Source organism: Ictalurus furcatus, chromosome 7, assembly GCF_023375685.1.
Source record: "Ictalurus furcatus strain D&B chromosome 7, Billie_1.0, whole genome shotgun sequence".
In the NCBI taxonomy this organism is placed as follows: domain Eukaryota; kingdom Metazoa; phylum Chordata; class Actinopteri; order Siluriformes; family Ictaluridae; genus Ictalurus; species Ictalurus furcatus.
In genome coordinates, this window is record NC_071261.1 from 5,719,923 (window position 1) to 5,737,422 (window position 17,500).

Here is a 17,500-nt window from a genome sequence, read left to right on the forward strand (position 1 = left end):
TGATCATACTTAATAGGTTTTGTGAAATGCCTGCTGAAAGCTGACTGGCTGAAGATGGCCATGTTTTTGAAGTAATTCAGCGATTGTTAAAAATCCAGTTACAGATTAGCAGGTCGATGCAGCATACAGTGAGGGAAAAAAGTATTTGATCCCCTGCTGATTTTGTATGTTTGCCCACTGACAAAGAAATGATCAGTCCATAATTTTAATGGTAGATTTATTTGAACAGTGAGAGACAGAATAACAACAAGAAAATCCAGAAAAACGCATGTCAAAAATGTTATAAATTGATTTGCATTTTAATGAGGGAAATAAGTATTTGATCCCTCTGCAAAACATGACTTAGTACTTGGTGGCAAAACATGACTTAGTACTTGGTGGCAAAACCCTTGATGGCAATCACAGAGGTCAGACATTTCTTGTAGTTGGCCACCAGGTTTGCACACATCTCAGGAGGGATTTTGTCCCACTCCTCTTTGCAGATCTTCTCCAAGTCATTAAGGTTTCGAGGCTGACGTTTGGCAACTCAAACCTTCAGCTCCCTCCACAGATTTTCTATGGGATTAAGGTCTGAAGACTGGCTAGGCCACTCCAGGACCTTAATGTGCTTCTTCTTGAGCCACTCCTTTGTTGCCTTGGCCGTGTGTTTTGGGTCATTGTCATGCTGGAATACCCATCCACGACCCATTTTCAATGCCCTGGCTGAGGGAAGGAGGTTCTCACCCAAGATTTGACGGTACATGGCCCTGTCCATCGTCCCTTTGACGTGGTGAAGTTGTCCTGTCCCCTTAGCAGAAAAACACCCCCAAAGCATAATGTTTCCACCTCCATGTTTGACGGTGGGGATGGTGTTCTTGGGGTCATAGGCAGCATTCCTCCTCCTCCAAACACGGCGAGTTGAGTTGATGCCAAAGAGCTCCATTTTGGTCTCATCTGACCACAACACTTTCACCCAGTTGTCCTCTGAATCATTCAGATGTTCATTGGCAAACTTCAGACGGGCATGTATATGTGCTTTCTTGAGCAGGGGGACCTTGCGGGCGCTGCAGGATTTCAGTCCTTCACGGCGTAGTGTGTTACCAATTGTTTTCTTGGTGACTATGGTCCCAGCTGCCTTGAGATCATTGACAAGATCCTCCCGTGTAGTTCTGGGCTGATTCCTCACTGTTCTCATGATCATTGCAACTCCACGAGGTGAGATCTTGCATGGAGCCCCAGGCCGAGGGAGCTTGACAGTTCTTTTGTGTTTCTTCCATTTGTGAATAATCTCAGCAACTGTTGTCACCTTCTCACCAAGCTGCTTGGCAATGGTCTTGTAGCCCATTCCAGACTTGTGTAGGTCTACAATCTTGTCCCTGACATCCTTGGAGAGCTCTTTGGTCTTGGCCATGGTGGAGAGTTTGGAATCTGATTGATTGATTGCTTCTGTGGACAGGTGTCTTTTATACAGGTAACGAGCTGAGATTAGGAGCACTCCCTTTAAGAGTGTGCTCCTAATCTCAGATCGTTACCTGTATAAAAGACACCTGGGAGCCAGAAATCTTTCTGATTGAGAGGGGGTCAAATACTTATTTCCATCATTAAAATGCAAATCAATTTATAACATTTTTGACATGCGTTTTTCTGGATTTTCTTTTTGTTATTCTGTCTCTCACTGTTCAAATAAACCTACCATTAAAATTATAGAATGATCATTTATTTGTCAGTGGGCAAACGTACAAAATCAGCAGGGGATCAAATACTTCTTTCCCTCACTGTATCAGCTCAATTGAACTTCTGTTTCCTGAGAAACAGCTATTCGGAATTAACTGCACCCCATTATTCCACAGATCAATCTTTGCAGACGTCCTCAGAACCTAGCACTAAACATGAAACAATTTTGTTTCAAATTCATATAAACAATCATGAAATACAGCTACAGCCAGTTAAGTAAACCAGTCGTACCTCCTTAGACTTGATAGATGTGGCGGCCATATTGTTTATAAATCTCAACGTTTTTGATAATTATTGAGATTTACACTCTCCTGAGTAGTTCGACATCAATTTTGTGAAGATTGATTCTATGATTAATTTGCAAAAGGTTTCTCATATTATGCAAACTATCCTTAATTGTTAGTGGGTGTGGCTAAAGCAGTTTTCTATAGTGTCAGCAATAGAATCAGACTAAAAGAAACTTCTTTCGACAATTCCAAGAGACATTTGTTTTTTTTTTATCTCCATAGATTCGTTTGCCACTGGTTTGGTCCCATTTGGATGAAAAACCTAGGACTAGTTCACAAAAGTAGGTTTTCCAAAAAATCCAAGATGGTGGAGAATTGTTATAGGCAGAAATGACATGGGAGATAAACGTTTTGTTCATCTGGTCCCAAGGATTCCAAAGATATCAGACACTTGAATCTGTGACAAGCGGTTCAAGTTATGCCCATTGTTTTCACGTGCTCATTATAGTGCCACCATCTGGCCGATCGGGCCAAACCTTTGTGACACTGTAGTACTCTGGGGTACTACCTTCCCTCAAAGTTTCAGCTCTCTAAGCCTTACGTCTGCGCGATCAGTTTTAGGGCATAATAATAATAATAATAATAATAATAATAATAATAATAATAATAATAATACGCACAGCTCTTCGGGCTTGAACCCCTAAAAATCCTTACAAATACAATAAGGGTTTCAGCCCTTCAATCCCCAATTAAAATGCCGAATTTTATGAGATACTCTCAGAAAAAAATGAATGCTGTGACAGAGAAATGGAATGCTTAAAATGCTGCGCAGGAAAGAAAATGGCTTATATGCTGTGGAAAAAATAACTCCTTGGGAAAATTGTAAATGAAGGAAAATAAACTGATGTATCCGACAAACTGACATATGCTTTTCTTTGAATGTAGTGCCCTTTTGTCATCAAACGCTGATGCTGTGTGACTCTAGTTTCATCTAGATGCAACACAATGCCGACTGTAGTTCTAATGACAATTTCATTTCAAATGCTGAATTTTATGAGATGCTCTCAGAAAGGCTTCAGTATTGCAATGCTTCACACAAGACATGAATCAAATAAACGGTCCAATTTTGAACATATGAGAGAAAATAATATTTTTAAAAAACGGCATTAATAGAAATATATACTTCATAAATAAAGAACTAGTGCTACGATTTTGAGTTTTGGGTCTAAGAAAGTGGGCCTAATAAATGTATATCTGTATAAAATATGCACTGTGCATTATTAATCTTTTATTACCAATCCCATAGCATAAATGAGACACTTGTTTAATATGCATGCATAAAAGACAAATGCATTTCATCATTCTGTCCCTAAAACACAAGGAAATGCGAAACTGTCACAAGAGAACTTCATTCTATTGTGAAAGAAGCATTTCAGCAAAAACATTTTCCTTCAAATCCACTTCTCCTTTCAGCATACACTGCTGTTGAAAAGCAGCACTTCTACGCAAAATGTGTACAGTTTGGCAGGTCTGATACAGTATTTCAAATATTACTTTTTGGTGTTTTTCATGCCAACCCCCTGTAACTCCAGTAGGCTGCACACCATGGTGTGAGTACCTCTTTGCTTTATGGCTACAAAGAGGTAAATGTTAAGCATCATCAGATGAAAACCTGTTCAAAAGGCTGGATAGGTCTGGACATGTCCCTTTCATTATTAAATTCACTTTTAATTGACTTTATTGACTGAGGTTTTAGGTAATAATTAAACTTGTATTTTTTTTAACACATACCAGAGTGGTTGAGGAGTGTGTGTGGTTCTTGGCCATTCTCTGGAGGCGTGATGAGCTCCCATATAAAGCTTTTGATGTTTTCATCTCCACGGTAATGTAGCAGACAGAAGACTAGGATGACCCTGCAGATGGTCTCCACATCCTTTTCCCCAAGACGACGCTTACACCTAGCATGAGACAGGATATCGTGCCAACGTCCCCAGCTGGACACAAAGGGAAGAAAAAAAAAGGCTGAACGTTCCAAGTGGAAAAAAAGTTAAAAAATAAAAACAGAAATAAATGATATTACAAAAATGAAATCTCTGCAACCCTCCAACCGTAGACCATCTGATAATGGTGCACAACATGCATTAGAATATTCCAGGTTACATGTTTTTGGCTATCTACACATATACACAGGGACATATTTAGATATAGTCAGAAGATTAAAAAAAAAGTTATTATCGGGCCTTTAAAATAATTTAACATTATACTGCAGGTTTAGTGATGGGCTACAGGAAATGACTGTGTTTGGTTGTTTGCAATGCCAATAAAATAGCCTCTTTCCCTAAAAGTAGTTCTAGGCTACATTGTTTTCTAGTGGTTGACTACGAATTAGGTGTGAAGTATTATGTACAATAGTTTTCACAAAACCAAGTGAAAGTTATTGCAAAGTTATTGAAACCTACCACAAACATGGTCTCAGTTACAAAAAAGTACTGGAGGATGCTGGAGAAAGCTATGCCATAACAAACACAGCCTTAATAGTAGCCAAAATTTACGCATGTTTTGTTAAGTCGTTTTCCATTCCACTGGCGGAATGTACTGGTTTAAAGGTTTAAAATCACTATTACATTCTGTAGTGCTTTAGACACATCAGACCATTTTTAACAACAAAACCTGTCAGGTACCCATAAATCAGCAGGTGTTTCTCCACTCTGAAGCAGTCAGTGCGGCCATAGCCACCACCAGAGTGACGGTCAGCACGGCGTGAGGCTCGAGCCTGCCGAGAATTTTGGGGTGGATACTCATCATCACTGTCCAAGTCTGAAAGTTCACCACTTTCCCCACGAAGAGACGAGTACTGTCGTGTCTGCTTCCGCACACGTGGAGTATCAATCACAAGGGTATTCTACAAAGAAAGTGGCAAATACAGAGGAACAAAGGAATAAGTTGCAAATAGGAGATAGGGAAGAGTCGTGGTTAGATAATGGACTGACCTAATTCTTACTGGAATTGGGGGGTGAGCTGGGCTGATGATCGTTCATTTATTTATTTTAAATTTATTTACAAATGAAATGATAATTTGCAAAAACCTATGTGTGGTAGAGAAGTTGAAGTGTCGCATTGATGGAAAAAATAAACAAAAGATCATTCCGAGAGTCAAATTAAATGTCACACCAACAATAAAATGTAAAAAATAAAATCTTGAAATGTTTTGATTCAACTTTAAATGTCCAATGTTAATATTATTAATGTTAAATATTAATAAAATAAAGCAACATATATAGAAAATATATAGCCTATAATTGTTGTGGAGTGAGGGGGTGCTTGTGGATTGTTCGAAATATGCTAGGGGTCCAGAGCTCACAAAAGGTTGAGAACCGCTGGTCTAGTGTATGAACTTTAGAAAAGTAATATCATCTCAAATAGAACACACTACTTTTTTTACTAAACAGAAGTATAAGCCGCTTCCTAGTCAGTGGCACATATCATATGCACGTAATGTGACGCCGCTAGCTTTAGCGGATACCCAGAGATACCGACAATGACTTTCTTCAGTTTACTGTTTATGTCAACGTTACCTTTTATTCCCAGCATGACCTCTGTCACCATCAGACGAAGGCGTAATAGTCAAGTGACTGAGGAAGAAAGTGTGCAACCTAAGTCCTTTAAGGAAGGGAAGCTTTTTATATTGAACACCCTGAACAAACTTTATAAAGCGGAGTTTGTGTAGCAGGGAAGCACGACAGTGATGCACAAATTCTGTCATGTATTATAACAGAAGTGATGTGTTAGTAACGAGGCCGTGTTGCTCCTCACTCACGGCGTAGACACGGTGATAAACAGTGGGAGCTCAAGATCTGTAATGTCTAATTAAAACACTATGATCAAAAGTAAAACCATCTGCCTAGACAGTGAGTAACAGAAACCACAAGGTGCAGTGAAAGGGAGTTTTTATTATCAATTTAGGACTGTACTTTAACTCAGTGCTTTTTTTGCATCTATAAAAAGCAATGCATAAATATATGTATTCATGTATTACTTTTTATGGATGCAAAAAAAAGCACTGAGTTAAACTACATTCCTAAATTAATAATATACTCTGGTGTGTGTATTGGGTTCTTTTCAGTCTTATATAATTGGACAAACAGTTGTGTAAAGTTTTAGTCTGAAGTTTATATTTGTAACACTCAGTTTGTGGATTTTATTTTAAATAAACTATGGTACTAAAAAGTTTGCCCACCCATCCGATTAATTGAAAAAATAATCAGCCAACTGACGATTATGAAAATAATTGTTAGTTGCAGCCCTACTTGTGCGGCACATTTGTTCACAACTCTCCATGCTCGAGCTGTTCCATGTCTGCTTATTCACCAGTTGTTTAAATGATCAATCTAACAGGGCATACCTGGCCAACCTGTTAATCATATTTTTGATCACACGAAAAATGGGTGGTTTCAAACAAAAGGTGACATGTTGTAAGTTGTTCAACACATTTAAATACATGTATCGCGAAAAGAAAGCTGAAATTCTGATCTATGGTCTCAGTCATCTTTTCATCTCAAACCCAAATGTTTTCAATGTGTAGCAAGAACAAAACAACTGGCCTTGCCATTCCAACACTTTTGGAGAGGACTGCAATATATAGTTAGGTAGATGTATAGATGGACAGACAGACAGATAGATAGATAGATAGAGATATATGCACATTACATATCCAGCTAGACAGACAGACAGCCAGACAGAAGAGAGCTGTGTGTGCAGCTAAAGTTCTGGTTCCAGTAGAGTGAATGCTGGCGTGTTCGTCTGCCGCTGCTTGCCAATGATCTTTTTCTTTTTTGGTTCATTACTGATTTTATTATTATGAAAAGGTTAAAATACTGTGGTCTTTTAACGATTTAAACCATTGCTACACTCACTTGAAATCTTTGGCCTGCCTGTCAGTGGAAGTTCACAACCATTGTGCCACAATGGGGATTGCATGTCCCTGGTATCAAGTAGGGCTGTGACGGTGGAAGCTTTTTACCACCACGGTGGTTTGGTCATTAAGCGGTGGTGTTGGGATAAAGTGAAATTTATATCACTATATTATATAATATAATATTTAGTTTTATAAGCTTAAATTAAATAAAAACCTAAATATAAAAAAAATTAAATGAGGCTCACATCTGTTTCGTAACAAAACATGCACGTTTATTTTAGCACTTTGTCAGTGAAACAACTCAATACAGCCTAGTTGTGTCATGTTGTTGCAATGAGAAACAGCCTGAGGGCGCTGTAGGATACGCTATTGTGATTGACCCACAGAGGGGACTGTGTGAAACACAGTCGCACGTTTCTCTGATGAATACTTTCTTTCTTTTACAAGTGTAGTATACCACAAGCCTATAAAACTTTGAAAGAAATACAAGTTGGACAGTAATCTTAATAATATGTTAAAAATCTAAATATTAAATAAATTTTAAAAAAACGTGGCAGGGTGACATGCCTGGAGATGGCTCCTGAGATTTGAAGTGTTTGCCCGATTAACACTTTTTTCAACAAAGCCGACATATGGCTTCATCTAAATTTATTCGTTCTCATCGCCAATGTAACATTTGGTTTCCCAACAAGATCCATCGCAGCGGCAGAACCCGAAGTGAAATAGGAGAATTCACCTGACTGGATTGTGCCATGCTCAAACAAACCCGCGCAAAACTAACAAACACCACCATATAAGGTTTGATTATGATTAGGAAATTAACATAAAATCTCCTGCTATATGGTAGGCTATAAATACAAATTAATGTTGCAACTGTTATTATAATTATTACACTTGTATACAAAATGTTGTACTTTGTACTTGTCATAGTGCCCACTCAAGCAGAAACATTAACGTGACATGTGGTGACACTACTGGAGGTGCAAGCTTGTAGTTTGATGTGGTTATCATGGCCACCGCCACATCCCTAGCACCGAGGCTCTCAACAAACTGGATCCACAGCTGGCTCCCTGGACAATAACCATATTCAGACTATTTGGTGTTCACGCCGCCGCCTTTTGATGTGCGCAAAAAAGGATAAGAGGACCATTAATCCCAACAATTTCAGTTTTTTGAGACATGCCTCTCATTTCAACGAACAAAACGGATGTCACGACTATTAAGATGGTCGATCGATATCCAACAAGTCCTTCATTTTGACTGAGTTTATCACACGATCATTGGACTTTCAATTTATTACAGACACCTGGTTAAACCCCAGCGAACTAACAACTCTGGGATATTTAACACCACCAGGCTGTGACTTTTTAAATTCTCCATGGACTTCAGGGCAAAGAGGAGGCGGAGTGGCTACTATTTTCCGAGACTCTTTTAAATGTAGGACACTACCTGTGGACAAGTACTCCAGCTTCAAGGTTCAGTTATTGAATTTTGATGTCTCAAGGCCCGTTTTCTATGCACTTCTGTACAGACCTGCCAATTTCCACAAGAATTTCATTCAACAATTCTTGGAGCAAGACTGAAGTTCTGATTCTCAGCCCCTCCAAGTCCTCTTTACCTGGACTGGTCGACCAGCTAGGTCCACCGTCGTTAAATTTTGCAACATCATGCAAGGAGCCCTAGAGTGATCTTGGACTCATTACTACTTTTAAATAGAAAAAGCTGCTCTTAACAACAGCACTGATCTGTCTATCTGAGATCAGCTGCAAAAGTAAAACATTTTCTATAAATCAGATCTAGAAATTGTGATTCACTCGCAAATATCATCAAAGTTACATTACTGTAACTCATTGTATACCGGACTGCCTCAAATTGCCTTGTCCCGTTTACAGTTGGTCCAGAATCCACCCTCTAGGCTCCTTACAGAGTCTATAAAGATTGACCACATTACACCAGTATAAGCATCCCTACACTGGCCCCCCATAAAATGGTGGATAGATTTTAAAACTCTGCTCTATGTATACAAAGCTCTATCAGGTCTCACGCCTCAATATCTCCGTGACCTTCCTGTCCCTTACTCTCCTACTAGAGCACTTGGGTCAGCTGACCAACTTCTGCTGAAAGTTCATTGTTGTCACTATGGATTGAAGGGCGATCGTGCATTTGCTATTGTAGGCCCCAAACTTTGGAACAAGCTTCCGCTTCATATCAGGTCAGCTCAAATGAGCTGCATTTTTAAATCTGCTTCAAAAACCCAATTTTATTTAATTAGCTTTTGAATATATTATGCATATTGTGTTGTGATTGAAATGTGTATTGTAAAGCACTTTGGTTCAACTCCTGTTATTATAAATGTGCTCTATAAATAAAGGTTGAGTTCAGTATAGTGGTAGAACATCTCAATTTCTTGATATGACACTGAAGAGAAAAAAACATTTATGGCCAATACATATTCCCTGTAAAGGAATTAAATATTTAGTAATTAACAAACACCTACCTTCCTATTTATGGTGTCCAAGTCAATGTCTGCTTTCTGGGCCCACTTCTGCCAAAATTCCGGGTCGTCCAGAGCAATGTCAGTCCTATTTTCAGATGCCACAAAGCTGGCCTTAGAAAAGGTGGATCCCTTGCCTTCACTCTCAATGGTGATCGTGGTGGCTCTCCTCTGAAGGATCTGGTCAATGTCTTCTTCACAGAAACGGCTGCCCTCATCATTCTCATCCATAATAGCAGCATAAGCTCCTTTTCTTAGCAAATCTTCAATTTCCTTCTTGGTGAACTGGTGAACCTTTTTTTTTTTTAAATTCAGTCATTATTTTTGTGTATTTTGATACAATATATATAAAACATAGAATTTTTTTACAACTCCAATTCCAAAAAAGTTGGGACACTAAAATGTAAATAAAAACAGAATGCAATGATTTGCAAATCTCATAAACCCATATAGAACATATAATAGAACATAGAAACATTATCAAATGTTTTTAAACAAGTAAATGTACAATTTAAAGAAAAAATAATGTAATTTTTTAATTGATGACCGCAACACGTCTCGAAAGTTGAGATGTGGGCAACAAAAGGCTGGAAAAGTAAGTGTTACTAAAAAGAAACAGCTGGAGGTTAATTGGGAACAGGTCAATAAGATGATTGGGTACAAAAAGAGGATCTTAGAGAGGCGGAGTCGCTCAGAAGTAAAGATGGGCAGAGGTTCACCAATCTGTGAAAAACTGCATCTACAATTTGTGGAATTGTGGAATACAATTTCAGAATAAAATGTTCCTCAACGTAAAATTGTGATGACTATGAATATATCATCATCTACAGTACATCATCAAAAGATTCAGAGAATCTGGAGAAATCTGTGTGCAAGGGACAAGGGTGAAAATCTATACTGCATGCCCGTGATCTTCGGGACCTCACACAACACTGCATTAAAAACAGGCCTGATTCTGTAATGGAAATCACTGCATGGGCTCAGAAACACCTCTAGAACTCACTGTCTGTGGACACAGTTCACCGTAACATCCACAAACGCTAGTTAAAGCTCTACCATGCAAAGAAGAAGCCATATGTGAACATGATCCAGAAACGTCGGAATCTTCTCTGCGTCAAAGCTCATTTAAAATGGACCGAGGCTAAGTGGAAAACTGTTCTGTGGTCAGACAAATAGAAATTTGAAATTCTTTTTGGAAACCATGGACAGTTTCCACTCAACTAAAGAAGATTAAAGAGGAGAGGGACCATCCGGCTTTTTTTTTATTTATCAGTGCTCAGTTCAAAAGCCTGCATCTCTGAAGGTATAGGGTGCATTAGTGCCTACTGAATGGGCAGCTTGCACATCTGGAAAGACATCATCAATGCTGAAAGGTATATACAGTTTTTAGAGCATCACATCAGAACATCATAGAGCACCATCTAGATTCCAACCTCTGCCTCTCTAAGACAATCTTTTTATACCCAATCATGTTACTGACCTGTTGCCAATTAACCTAATTAGTTGCAAAATGCTCCTCCAGCTGTTTCTTTTTAGTAAGACTTACTTTTCCAGCCTTTACTTGCCCCGTCCCAACTTTTGAGAGACATGTTGTGACCACCAAATACAAAATTACCTTCTTTTTCCCCTAAAATTGTACAATTCCTCAGTTTAAACATTTGCTGTGTTCTATTGTGAATAAAATATGGGTTTACGAGATTTGCAAATCCTTGCATTTTGTTTATAATTTACATTTTGCTTTTGAGGTTGTAAAAAAAAAAAAATAAAAAAAAAAATACAGAAATCAAACACTTACCCCATTGACATTATTGTCTTTATTGCTACTCATGCTTTGAAGCACAGCCCTATCCAGTCCCAACTTCAAACTAGCTTTGTCCAACATCTCCCGTTCATAGGAGTTTCTGGTGATGAGACGATACACCTTAACTGCCTTGGACTGGCCAATACGATGGCAACGGGCCTGGGCCTGGGCAAAAAACCACCAGAGATTAATAGATTTGTAGTGCTCTTCAACATTTATGCAGTGGTAAACAATCATAGTCTTCCAAACAAATCAGGTGAGGCAGCACTCTTTCACGCTATCTACACTGAATCTGAAAACATTAATAGAAAAGAGACAGAAATAAAAATAAAACTAAGTTGTATAAAAGTGGTATATGCAAACATTCAGGAACAGAACACAGCAATATTTTTTGCACACAGTTAACAGGCCTGTGAACACAACAAATAGCCAAGAACAAGAAAACTAACCAAAAATATTACTTAATGACATGGCTGCTAAACATTTCCTTGTGACGCATATTCTCAAAAGTATGACATTTCTGCTTCTATGCAGTTGGACCAGGATCATACGTCTCAGCGACCTAAACATGTTCCTCACTGTCCCGATTAGGCTGATGAGAACTGCTTTCTTTTAGGAAGAAACTTTTAAGGGTAGATTATTTCGCCATAGTCTGTTCAACCACGCGATAGTACAGTGACTATTTGCCGGCAGATGTTGGTATCAGTAGCACTGACTTTCTAAAGGAAGAGGAAATTTGAACTCAGGAATTATATAATTAACAGCAGTGGCTATATCACTATATCAGAAGTCCAGCAAGTCAAACATTTACATACATCAAGTTGACTGACTCTTTAAACAGAAATTGATGTAATGAATTTCAGAGGCTTCCAGTTGGCCAACTGTTTAGGAGTTAATGATTAGGAGTTCATTGGGAGTGCACCTGTGGTTTTATTTAAGGGCCTACCTAAAGCCAGTGCCTTTTAGCCCTTGATACCATGGGAAAATCCAAGCAGCTCTGCAAACACCACAGAAACAACAATTGTGGACCTCCACAATTCCAATTCCTCATAAGCAGTAATTTCCAAACATCTGAAGGTACCACGAGCGTCTGAAAGCAAGAATTGTACGTAAATATAAAAATATTAGGACCATGACGACACTACATCGTTCAGGAAGAAGGCGCCGATTAATGGATGACCAAACTTTGGTTCGGAACGTTGACTTGAACCCCAGGGCAACATCAATGGAACTGGTGAAGGAGTTGGAGGCATCATATACTAGAGTTCATTCACCTTTAAGAGGGTCTTACATTTCCAAAGCCTTAAAGGCTGTTGTAAAAGGAAGAAGCCCTTACTCCAACACAGCCATTTATATAAAAAAAAAAAAAAAAAAAAAAAAACAGGCTCATGTTTGCTGGTCATCCCTGGGGCAAAGACCTACACTATATGGCCAAAAGTTTTTGGACACCTGACCACCAGCTCTCTCAGGTTTGACCATCATACGCGATCTAGCTTCAAAGGGGAGGCCTACTGTTGTCTCATCAGATTGTAATGAGAGAACTGCTCACCTCTCCCAGTGATATAAAATCAATCAGTGCTACTTGCATCGCATGTTGCTGTCTTTTGTGTGTGTGTGCACAAGATTACTTTCACTTTTAAGGATATTGCTTTCAACTTCGACCTCTGCAAGTTATGACGCAGACTGAACTTAGTCAGGAAGTGAATCCACGGACAGATCAACATAAAATACACCAATACAGTCAATTTAATATGACTGCAAGAGTCATCATGATCATTTAATCCATGAAATTAAATCCATAATCCAGGAAAGACAACCATGTAGGCTGAAAAGTATTCAGGTTGCTAAAGACTGCCAATAAGATGACACTGATGTGAGCCTTGTCATGGATAAAAGGAAGTCAACGTTATTCTTATTTAGAAGTACAATGCATCAGAATAAATGCATAAGCCTAGACTATACTCCTGTTCACTTTAATAGGAAAACCTATATATTCTGCAGTTAAATAATCAACTAATTATTTGGCAGCAGCACAATGCAAAAATCATGCAAATACAAATCAAGAGCTTAAGTTAATGTTCACATCAAATATCAGAATTGGGGAAAAGTATGATCTTTGTGACTTAAACCAGCCCATCTGGTACCAACCACCATGCCACGGTTAGAGTATTTCAGAAACTGCTGAGTTCTTGGGAGTTTCACACAAAACAGTTTCAAGATTTTACACAGAATGGTGCAAAAAACAAAAGACTGTGTGTAGGGTCTTCAGGCTGAAACATCTTGATGAGAAAGATCAGAGGAGAAAAACAGGTGTTCATTCTGTTGAAGTGGACTGCATGTGCACCAAATATAAATGACATGTTAGGAGCAGCAATCATTACAACTTTCCTGAGATAATTTTTAAGACACTGTGTTAAGGAACCTACACGAAAAAAAGTAGGTGTAATAAGATTTTTTAAATAATATCTATGGGGAGCTAAGCGTCAAAAAACACTGAATAACTGTGAAACTGCAACCTGACAAGCATGGCCAGCAGAGGAAGATAAAAAAAAACAAAAAACTTCTGGAGCATTTGTGCTCCAAGACCCTGGAATCAAATTGCTAGTAGATTGGGCAAAAAATATTAAACCTTTAAAACCCTAAAGAAAATGAAAGTATAATTTGATTCTGTGCATAATGAAATGAAAAGAGTGAGCAGTGCAAACTCTCACCTGAAGGTCATTCTGTGGGTTCCAGTCAGAGTCGAATATAACGCAAGTGTCAGCAGCAGTCAGGTTAATACCCAGTCCTCCAGCACGGGTACACAGCAAGAAGACAAACCGGTCAGAGTCTGACTTACTGAAGCGATCGATGGCTGCCTGACGAAGGTTTCCTCTTACTCGACCATCAATGCGTTCGTAGAGATATCTGGTAAAATAAAGTAAATAGCTGTGATGGACATCCTGTAACCAATCCAATGAAATAAACCTTACTCACCAAACTATTGTGCTATTTCAACGTCAAGCTACACTGCCTGGCCAAAAAAATGTCGCTGTTTGGATTTAAATAAACAAATACTTAAGCGCATATGATTGGATCATTATTGCAGTAATTACTATATTTCAGCTGGTAACAATTCTTTTAACCCTAACTGATGCAGTGTGTAGCTTCTCATTTCTTAAACAAAAATGTCGGAAGAAGTATCCCATGGTCATGGAAAAGATGTTACTCTGTTTCAGAAAGGGCACATTATTGGCCTGCATCAAGCAAAGAAAACAACTAAGGAGATTGCTGAAATCCCTGGAACTGTGTTAAGAACTGTCCAACGCATTAATAAATCCTGGAAGGAGAGTGGTGGACTGGCATTTTTACAACCACAATTCTTCCACAAAGTTGAATGTTCAAAATCTTGAATGACCATGATCAGAGATCTTTATAACGCTGGTGAAGTCACATTGTAAAAAATTGACAGTAGAGCTCATGGCTATGTTTAATAGTGAAAGTAAGAGCATTTCCACATGCACAATGCAACGAGAACTTACAGGATTGGGACTAAACAGTGTGAGGCTAATCAGATAAAAACGACTTCAATTTGCTAGGGAGCATAAAGATTTTTTAGAGCAGGAATATTTAACAAAAATTAGTAAAGGTCCAATGATCCAAAGTCATTGCTTACAAAGGTCTGGATAAGCTACACACATGACTGAATGTCAATTACTGTTACCTTTTAAAGCTTAACAACAACTAGTATTACTTTATGCCTATAAATAGGATTGTGATTGTGATTATATTTTGCTTTGTAGTGATGCAAACCAGCACTATGGAGTCCACTCAGGTCATTATAGATCATCCGTTTTTAACTTAAAGTACAGAATAAACACACACTTCTCTGCTCATTTGAATCAGAACAGACAGGATTAATGAGGGAAAAACACTTCCCTTTCTGACCTGATCAACCGCTTTCAGCTAAATAATCAACATGACAAGCTGCTACAGTTATTTTATATTATTTTATATGTTTATATGCATTTTTTTTCTCCAAATGACTTCATCTAGTCATTTTATTAACTTCGTAAATAATTGTTTAAACAGAACCATACAATAAATTTATACCTTTGGCTCCATGGTGCTTTTTTGCACCAGTTTAAAATGAAAGTGTTTTTAAATCATTTTTCCTACCTCTTGTGGAGGAGATAATCTTCTAGAATGTCGAGACAGCGCACCATCTGGGAGAAAATAAGGACTTTGTGTCCACCAGCCTTGAGACGAGGCAGCAACTTATCCAGAAGGACCAGTTTCCCTGCTGAACGCACCAAGGCCTGAAGGTGGAAGTCTGGAGCTGAGGCATTGTACACCTCCCTAAGTTCAGCCACTATTTTCTCTTCAGCACCTGAACAGATCCACAAAAAGTATTAAAAGGTGACATCATAAATACCCATGTTTACATTTGAAAGGACAAAGAGTAAAACCTGTACTAGCAAGAACACATTCCTAAATAAAGCCTTGGCCAATTATACTGAAATTGTTCTACTTAAGGCATAAAACACTTGTACAGAGAATGAGAACAAAATTACAAAGGATAGTGAGTGTGTGTTAGACCTCATTTATACTTGGTCACTTCATGTGTCTTAAATATTAGTATTATATCCAGTTAGGCATTACCCACATAAAATACCAGTGTATATACACCCAACAAATAAATTTGCTTGAGCAAACTACTTCGGTGATCAAAGATAAATTAGCCATGTAAAACAAATGTACATGCATTAATTTCACCAAGCCCAATTTGTCCAAAACTCATTCCAATATATTACACAACAATGCACATAGTCTATATGTGCAAATTTGCAGCTTTAAAGACACAGATGTGGCCATTTCAAATTTTACATCTAGATACAATATGCATTAAATAATCAGGAATAAACAGGGTTTAGGAGAGAGACCTGTGATTAAATAAGGGTGGTTGCAGCATTTGCGGAGCTCCATCATGGTGTTAAGAAGATTGGGGACATTGCTGTTGTGATTAGCTCCCATGCTCAAGAAGCTGAAGTTACGCTCTAGAATAGCACGGTAGTACTTCTTCTGCACATCAGTCAACTCCACCTAAAGAAAAAATAACACCACTTAGTTTACATGTTTAGCATTCTAAATATCTAAATGTGTCAGAACAACATGCAATATTGTCTGGTCCAGAATACTTTAAAATAAAGAGATAAGATTGCTTAAAAGTTTTTCTTAGGTAAAGGTACAGCTCTGGAGGATCTGGGAGAAACTGGGAGGTTGGATGAAGTCGCCTCCCACTCTCACGCATTCACTCATGTTTGTTGATGGTGGACTGGCTGGCTAATTCATGTCCCAGGGTAGCCCTCATGTGTGTTACCCTCTGGCTCTCCTCTTTTAGTTATGCTGTCATAGCTAGTCTGGCTAGATTCCCTGTTTGCACTCTGTGCATAAAATACATTTTCTTAAACCAGCACAGGATCAGAGTATACTTAATACGTGCACTCTCTCTCTCTCTCTCTCACACACTCGGTGTGTTGAGTCACCAGTGACAACTTCTGCTCTCCAGACCTGCCTGATACCCTACTTCTATTTAGAGTTTCATCACCTGAAAATGACTCTCTGCTGGTTCTAAAGACGGCCCGCATGGACAGCCTAAAGTTCACCATGAGGTTACTGTGGATGGTACCACATAAAAACCAAAAAAAAATATTTGTGGATGTTCCTCCTTGCATAGCCTTAGTACTGCAAATGCTAAGAACAGTCTGCACTCAAATCATCATCACTGAACAGGTAATAACTTCAGTTTGATAAAAAAGACTAAGTTAAAACTATAATGAAATTAGAAATGGCTCTGATGCTCATAGTCATAAGTTCCTGTTAACATCGTTAGCACTTTTTGACTATAGCATACAGTTATAGAAGATAAATAATTTTTAATTGCACTATCCGGCATCAACCAGATGAGGAGGAGTTCCCTTTTGAGTCGGATTCCTCAAGGTTTCATACTCGTTGCCTCGGGGAGCTTTTCCTTGCCACCTTTTCCTCTGGCTTGCACATTAGGGATAAATTTATAACATTTAAAATGTATATCCAGAAAGTATATATTTTTGCGAAGCTGCTTTGTGACAATATCCATTGTTAAAACTGCTATACAAATAAAATTGAACTGAATAATGGCGAGATATTAACATTCTCAACACTTAACATAAATTTTTACTTTTTTGATGATTTCTCAACTAATAAATAGTATTTTTCGCTAATAAATTTGTTATTCACTTGTCTAAGTAAAAAAGTTACTTAACCAGAGAGAAAAAAGGATTTTTTTTTTTTCAGTTGTGGTATAAATATAATTATTTAGAAGCAATATA

At 38.2% G+C, this 17,500-nt stretch overlaps 1 protein-coding gene across 1 annotated transcript in view; it reads right to left on the reverse strand.

The window, feature by feature from the left end:
• Positions 1 to 17,500, reverse strand: part of chd8 (chromodomain helicase DNA binding protein 8) — a 100,662-nt gene that overhangs the window by 13,993 nt on the left and 69,169 nt on the right. Inside the window, exons 19-25 of the mRNA XM_053628000.1 lie at positions 16,073 to 16,232; positions 15,309 to 15,519; positions 13,862 to 14,057; positions 11,145 to 11,315; positions 9,353 to 9,643; positions 4,622 to 4,842; positions 3,732 to 3,934 (exon numbers count right to left, since the gene is read on the reverse strand). Coding sequence (XP_053483975.1) covers positions 3,732 to 3,934; positions 4,622 to 4,842; positions 9,353 to 9,643; positions 11,145 to 11,315; positions 13,862 to 14,057; positions 15,309 to 15,519; positions 16,073 to 16,232 — 1,453 coding nt within the window. The remainder of the gene's footprint in view (positions 1 to 3,731; positions 3,935 to 4,621; positions 4,843 to 9,352; positions 9,644 to 11,144; positions 11,316 to 13,861; positions 14,058 to 15,308; positions 15,520 to 16,072; positions 16,233 to 17,500) is intronic.